Below are 8287 nucleotides of genomic sequence, written 5' to 3' on the forward strand. Positions count from 1 at the left end.
CAAAATAGACTGAACTCCTAATGGTTTTGTTAGTATTGGTGCTGAGTCAGTTAATATTTATTTGATTGAAAAAATCCACTGTCTGACGTCTATTCTGTAATTAGTAGAGTCAAATCCAATGTTCATCAAAGAGAGAAAAAAAGGTCTAAGAGTGTTGGCAGCACTGCTGTAATACACAGAACAATGACTTTACATTTTTTCAGTTTGTGGAAAAATGTCAATTTCATAATATGAAATTATTACAAAGAAAGAATCTTTCGGTTTTACAGAAACATAATGTCCAGACTTTAGCTTTAAATATGTCTAAAGGGGGACTTTAACGGTCTCATATATATATAACCAAAGCCAATTTCACACACTGCAACCCTGGACTTTTTTTTTTTTTTTTTTCAGAGAAGCAGAGATTACCCAGCAGAGGTTCATGTCAAAATGTGAACACCTGATTGAGTGAGAATGGACATTGTTGTCTTTAACCTGCCAGCTCCCTGCTTCAAAGTCTGTGTGGTGTCCAGTTGAAGCCATGTGAGAAATAGAGCATTCGTGCTGCCTTCTGCAGATTTGAATATTTATTTTCGTAACAATATCAATGAAGGTCGACTCTTTCAACCCAAACTGAAATCTTTCCTCAAACCTACCTGTGATGTTTTGCCCAAGCGGCAACACCAGCAGCCTTAAAAGCCGATGTGTGATTGTCAGCAACTGCAGGTCCTCCAGGAGGCATTTGAGACTGACTCCAAAGTGAGTCAATCCCCAGAGACTCCTATGTTAAAATGTTCAACTTTAGTGCTTTAAAAACATTTTTACACACACACACAAAAAAAATAGAAAATAAAAAACACTTTGAGCCTCTATGGATCATTTACTCCTTCAGAATAACTCTGAGGAGAGTAAATGGTTTTTAGAACTACTTCAAGCCAGTACACAGAACATCTCCACTGTGTTAGTGCTTTTTGAAGCATTTTTAATGGATCATCACCTCAATGTTGCGCTGACCATCTAAGAAGTTTATGCTTTATTTTTGCTGAGTTAAATTCTAGTCAGTGGCCAATATGTGTGTCTGTGGAGCTGATAACTTATCCCTTTTATAGTAGCTTCTTGCTACAAAAGACCAAAATGCTAACTTCCAAGATCATATTCAGGGTCTATCTTTTATACCGTCTTTAGTTTTATATTCAGTGTGATGACTCAGTCATTGCTCAGGCTGGAGCACCTATTGTAAATGTAGAAGCTTTATCCAAACAGTGACTTAGGAAATAATCAGTAGGGTAATTTAAAAGTTTTGAGGGTTTTGGATTATTGCACTCATTTCTCTAAAAATCCACCTTGTGTTGCTGGTGCCCTTAGAATATTCATATCTCTACTCTACTCCATTAACTCTATCACTTTATTGTTTTTTAACTGAGTTTGGCTGCATATAGCCGAGTTTATAATGACTTTCACAAGAAAGATGCTATAGACAGAAAATAAGTTTTTTGCACCTTAGGCCATCTGCGCTCATATATATCATTTCCCTTTACTTTTTAGACATTTAAGGGAAAATTCAAATGATGGATGAGATGTATTTTTACTTTAAACACAACTATATGCCATGTGACCTCTCCTCCTGTCAAAGTCAGCATCTCTGTTTTTCTGAGGATGCCAACAAGTGCACTTGAGCATCAGCACCAGTAAGTACACTTTGAACTTAGATATGAGGTCAGCACTGCTGTATTAATTATCACAACCAAGAGGCCCTATGTAGATGAAGCCTACGTGAGAGGCTGTAATCGCTTTTCCTTGACTTGCAAAATGTTCTGAAAACCATTACCTCGGAGTTTGATAACGTCCTCCACTTCCCTCCCCAACCCTCCGTACGCACTCTGTGTTAGCAGATTAACTGCTCACCGATTAATTAGCAAAATTACCTCTGTGTGTGCCAATCGGTGTCTTATCAACCTTTGTCAGGCCTTAAACTGTAAATTAATTAATACCCCCTCTCTTGTCGTTTCCTAATTACCTTAGTTCCAGTAGGAATTCTAGGAAATGGCTGTGTCAGCGGCTGATGCTTGTTATGACTTTACTGTGAACTCATTGGTTCACTTGACAGGATATGAAAACATGCCGCTCTCATGCTGATGAGGGGATGACATGGTGGATCTTCAAATGAGGGCTTGATCTGAGGCAGAGCTCCTTAATCGTTTTGTTTTTGATGTTGAAGGTGACACTCGGCTATGTTTTTGACAAATGAAAAAAACACGAGACATTGCAGGTCCTGAAAAAACATCACAGGGAACGTCACATTTCAGATGAGCTTTTTTATTATTCGTCTTCTTTGAGTTTTAGATGTTGGACTGAGCTTCTTAGCTGGAAGTCACTGTGGAAAAAAAATACAAATCATGCATTTATAAAGCAACAGCAACATTTTGTATACACCACCAGTTATGTGACATTTAAATATTTCACTTCTAGCTTCATTACTTTGCTCTAACTCTCTGACAACTTTTGTAGCAATAACTAATTTGAGTATTCAGTTGTGAAGGACTTTGTACATACGGAGAAATTTAAAGTTTTGTTATGAGCAAGTACTTGGAGACAATGGAGAGAAAAAACTACCTTTTAACAGGAAGATTCCTCCAACAGAACCAGCCACGTGCCATGACCAGCTGGTTTAAGCCAAACAAAAAGGCTAAACTCTAATCACCATCGATAAAACCAGCTGAAATTTCAGCCAATCTCTACTGAATAATTCACCTCTATTGTCTTTCAGAACATACGGTACAAAGAATGGCTAAAATCACGTAGATTTCAGCGCGTAACAGTGGCAAGTTAGCAATGTAAGCAAGAAAATATTCTGAAGCATTCCTGCGTGTTACATTTTTTTCTCACTAATACTGACTTGTGAAATATATCTGAATGTTTCCAAATATGTGAACATCTGGCGGTAAAGTTCCTCAAGTAGTCAAACCTCCATCTCCATCATACAGAAACATCTGGAGAAAATTTCATACGATCATCAAAAGCTCTTAAGCTAATTAGAAATCCTGAGGCAGAGTCGCCCAGCTGGCTGTGATTTTAAAAACACTCAAAATACCACATGTGTAGCGTTCTGGGATACAGACATGTTCTCTGTTTGTTATTGCATATATGTGCAAAGGCATCATGTAAAAATAGCTTTTTTTGCAGCTTTTTGCAATTTAGTTGCTCCAGATTTCATTGAGCTGATATTATGTCCGTAGGTTAGAGTCAATGTTACCATTTTACCATTTTGGTTTGGTAACATGTCTGAAATAAAATTGTTCTCTCTTCCACAGGTCATCTCAAATATAGCCCTTCACACACACATTCATGTAAATCTTCACGTGTGCTTCACCAAATATTTGTAGTCTAACAATTTAACCTTCATCTTACCTGCTGAGATGCACAGCAGTGGAAACGCACATCATTCAGGGTGGAGTCATCCAGGCCATACTGGTATTCTTCCATCTTGGTCTCGATGCCACAGATGCCTCCATCAGGGCATTCCTCACTCCAGTGGCCATACTCTCCCCATCCCATGCCGGGCCCCTCCAGCGTTGGGTTACTGCTGCAGCGGAACCTGATGTTGTTGACGGCCGTGTCATCACCAAACAGACCCTGATGGGGTTCCACACTAATCTGGAAAGAGGTTAGCACTCCGCTCGGGCAGTACTGAGGCTGGGACCAGTCACCGAAGCTGGGCGGGAACAGATTAAATAAGGGGAAATGAAGGGGAGGAAAATAAGCTTGACATTTAAACATCCAAAACATATTTATGATTGTGGCAGAAGCAATGCTTTCATTTCCTCTCTGAGCGTAGTACAAAACTATTAGCCTCCAGCATCCTGCTGCTTCCAAAGTACCTTGAACCATAAAAAATACAAAATATTACACAGATCATTAGAAAGTGTGGATAGCTCCAACCTCAACATTTTGATCATACCTCCTGAAATAAAACTTGTACAAATGAGGCCACTTTCCAATAAGACACAAAGTATTTATTAGCCGTACCTACCTGATAATGGTAACAAATCTGTTGTGAACAGGTTAAATGAGATCTTCACAACAGAGAGAATCCAAACTGCTAATGTGGGTGGCACAAACAATCAATGCCATCAGAAATATGACCACAGGGATTTATGCTTGATCTACTGTGGGTTTTCTACATAAATGACTATGGAATACTTAAATATCATTTTTATGCTTGTTTTTGCTGATCACACAATTGTATCCATGTATGCCTCATTCAGGAAGTTCTGGGAAAAAACTAAATGCAGAAGGCACAAATTGTAAATGGACAAGGAAATGAAAGGAATGAGTGGCATACACTCATGAGAAACTAAAAAGACAAATAAAGACAACAAAGCAAAAAATATAACAGGGACCAGAACATAAAAATACATGAAAAACATGTCAGCCTATTTAGATAGAACTGAAGGCTGTCTGTAATGTTTCACCCATAAATCTGTCTGTCTGGCTCAGATTATGAAAATACTCTGTACCGTCACACTTCTCCCTGAATACTGAACAGCAGTGAACCCTTGTCTATCACAGTGCATCACAACTTTTCACATCTACTGCTCATTATTATCTGTATTCAAAGTTAGGAAAGACTCGCCTACACTTAAGAAGAAAGAGCCCTTTCATATTATTTATTAATGGAGATCTGCTTCTGAAGCTTTCAAACTACCTTGTATTTCATCTCTCATTTCAGTCTGGTTCAACAGATATTCCACATATGCATTAACTTTGGTAAAACTGGTTTCCTGACACTTTCACATGGAAAGACATTCAGTCTGTTCTCAAGTTAGAGATATATATGCCTCTATCTCACCCTAGCATCCTCCACTGCTACATCAACCATTTCTGCATGTCCTCTCTCAGCGCATCCATCTTCTCTGAGACCTTCGTCTTTTCCTCCTGCCCAGCAGCTCCAAATTCATCACGTTTTGCCAAATATATCCACTATCCCTCCTCATCACGAGTCCAAACCATCTCAGCATCACCTTTCTAACTCTGTCTCCAAACTGCTTGATCTGAGCTGTCCTGCTGATGTTCTCGCTTATAATCTTGTCCATCCTGATCACTCCCAGTAGAAATCTTAACATCTTTAACTCTGCCACTTCTGTTAGTGCCACCATCTCCAAACCATAGATCACAGCAGGTCTCACTACCATCTTTAAACCTTCTGTTTCACTTTTGTTGCTCTCCTTCTGTCACAAATCAGCCCTGACAGTCGTCTCCACCCTCTCCACCCGGACCGCGCTCTCTTCTTCACCTCTCTTGTGCATTGCCTGTTGCTTTGGATGGATGACTCAGGGTATTTAAACTATGTATCTACTCCTTGCAGCTTCACTGTTACACCTGCTCCCTATTCTCGCTACAGATTACAATGTCATGTTTATTACTATTGTTATGATTATTACTATTATCTCATAAGTTACTCACATTTTGTGTTTAACATGTTGTTTTCTTGCCCATCTGTTTGTAGAGAGTTTGTGGAGGGTTTTGCTTTTCTATGATGCTTGAAAAATACCATAACCATTATTCATAAAATAATCTAAAAAAAATTGTTCTTTTTAATACATTACACTACAAATTTATTTCATTCCACTCTATTTTTCTTTTGTAAAATTCTCAAATATTTTCTACCTTTGTAAATAAATTTGTGTTTATTTATTTTGCACATTTAATCTTTATTGTGTATTGTATTGCATCTTTCTTTATTTTTGAAGTATTTTTATTATTTGAGACCTGATTTGAAATATGTAGCACTTTGTAGCAAGAAAATTTAGGTTAATATATAAATAAACTTGTATACCAGGTACACAATGGAGGAAAATTAATTATTTTAAAAATTGCTTTTACATATGTTACACCTAACCTAGACTAAAACACCTCCAAATTTCATAATCTGGCAACCCAAATTGTAGTTCATGGCTTATAACTGAGATTTAATGCATGAATAAACAGTTCAGGCAAATATTAAAACTGGATGGAGATTAGTGTAATTCATGACTGCTTACTAGCCAGTGTGGGACTCAATAGTGTACAGGAAGTTGCGGTTTCCATCTTTTGCGCAGACAAGGCGAATCCCATTCAGAGCAGTGTCATCACTCCCGTACTGGTTAGACTCCACCTGAGAAAACAGAGGACAGTTCCCAGAAGCAGAAACGATTTTCATCAGCCCAGTTTGTTATCTGCTTCTCGGTAAAGCAGCAGATACATTGAGGATAAAAGTTCACGTCAGGTTACACAACACTTTCAGGTTCCACTTTCATCTTTGCAGAGTATCTGAGGCAGTGAGAGAAATCCAGTATCTACACTGCATGCTGTTTAATGCACAAAAAAGATTTCGGCTTTCATCTTCTTTACTAGAATCATGCAATGAAGAAATCATCAGGCCAGTATGGAGAGGATTAACAATTAAAGAGGGACTCATCCAGGCTGGAGAAACTGATCAGGAGGGCTAGCTCTGTGGTCGGCATGAAGCTGGACACTCTGGTGACAGTGGCAGAGAAAAGGACATTAAAGAAACTGCTGGACATTATGGACAATGCCAGGCATCCTCTGCACACGGCCATTAACAACCAGAAGAGTCTGTTCAGTGACAGGTTGCTTCTCCCAAAGACAAGAACTAACAGACTTAAAAACTCCTTTGTCCCACACGCCATCAGACTGTTTAACTCCTCTCTGGAGGGGAGAGGGAGAGGAAACAGGAGGACAAAGGAGGGAACAACTAAGCTGTAGTGCCTCTTCACCTCACTGTGCAATACCTTTTGTGCAATACTTTTGTAAATAGTCAACGGTGCAATAGACTCAATACTTGAAATGTGCAATTCACTTGTATTTTTATTTTTATTCCTATTTATTCTATTTATCCCCTTTGTATATTTTATTTATATTGTCTCTGTATTTATATATATGTGTGTGTGTATAACTCTGTAACTTCGGTCGGTGCTGTGCTTTTTTGGAAATCGAATTTCCCAGAGGAACCCACCCGAGGGATTAATAAAGTTCTATCTTATCTTATCTTATCTTATCTTAAATTTATGGTAAATATGATCTGGGAACCAAAATTTGATTTTTAATTACAAATTTTAAGTTTATTTATTTCAAATTCTAAAAAGATCATTTTTTTCATTTCTTCTGACAATAAAGGCTCATCAAAAGTCAATCAAGCAAACATATGAATTAACCAGTAAAAGGAACAACAAAGAAAGATGAGCAATAATCCAGAAAACAAACATCTAAAATAAATAAAGTATCATAAATTGAAGCATGGAAGTAAAATCAATTCCTCAATTCCTGTTAAAAATGATGAGACAAAAAACAAAAAAACGGTGTAAACAACAGCATGTACCAAAAGTATAATAATGGCTACGATATCTTGATCTTCATGAGAAGTTTTTTGAAGAGTTTTATGTCATGGTTTTTTTGGGTGGGGTGTTTTTGGTTTTGTGTATTTTTATTTAATATTCAGTATTACTGGGTTGGAAAAGTAAGTGAAATGTGAAATTGCTGGAAGTGTAAAACCATCAGATAAGGCATTCGTTTGTCATATCAGCAGCAGTAGAGGCATTTTTAATCAAAGTAACATTTATAGCATTTTTGAGAGACGTTGTTTTACCCTGACACTGAATCCAACAGCAAAGAAACTCTCTGGGCACAACTCTGGCCAGGTCCAGGTTCCAAACCTCTCTCCGTTGCTCACAGTAAGCAGAGATTTATACTCCCTGCTGTTGAAAGCCACTCCAGCTCGCTGCAAGAAGTTCTTCTGCTCCTCACAGAACCCAGCGGACAGCACAGCCAGCACGGCCACAACGGCGAGCAGACTTGTCATATTGACAGCAGTGAGTCAGTGTTTCAATCTGAAAGGCCAACTAACAAGTGAAAGGGGCCTCGGGCTCAAAGCTCTTATAGCTTCCCTGTTGATTCTGAAATACACCACTTGTAGCAGGATGAATCATTTACAGAGGAACATTACAGAGTGTGGTGTTGGAACCAGAAAAGATTTCGATTTTAGTGACGTTTGGAGAGATGAAGGCTCTGTTTTTAGGCTTTCAGACCACTCATCTTTTACTTCACAGAATGCATGGAACAGAAACTCTATAAGGACATATTTCTGCATAATCAAACCTTTGCACTTATAAATTCTTGAAGTTGATCTTGCAAGGATTAGAACTGTTAAATACTATTCCCAACAAATATAGACTGCAGAGTTTGTCTGCTACAACTAAGCAGAAACAGTGTCTATTAGTAATGTTGACATACGCTGCTGTTCATTTTGTAC

The 8287-nt window shown here is 38.2% G+C and overlaps 1 protein-coding gene across 1 annotated transcript; it reads right to left on the bottom strand.

The window, feature by feature from the left end:
- Window positions 1–2274: 2274 nt before the first annotated feature.
- Window positions 2275–7899, bottom strand: LOC101483542 (vitelline membrane outer layer protein 1 homolog). The gene is made up of 4 exons (XM_004568535.3): window positions 7625–7899; window positions 6021–6133; window positions 3388–3691; window positions 2275–2353 (listed from the first exon to the last, which is right to left on the bottom strand). Exons 1-4 carry the CDS (start codon window positions 7835–7837, stop codon window positions 2351–2353), a joined length of 633 nt encoding a protein of 210 aa, XP_004568592.2. The 5' UTR covers window positions 7838–7899; the 3' UTR covers window positions 2275–2350.
- Window positions 7900–8287: the final 388 nt, after the last annotated feature.

Source organism: Maylandia zebra, linkage group LG11, assembly GCF_041146795.1.
Source record: "Maylandia zebra isolate NMK-2024a linkage group LG11, Mzebra_GT3a, whole genome shotgun sequence".
In the NCBI taxonomy this organism is placed as follows: Eukaryota; Metazoa; Chordata; class Actinopteri; order Cichliformes; family Cichlidae; genus Maylandia; species Maylandia zebra.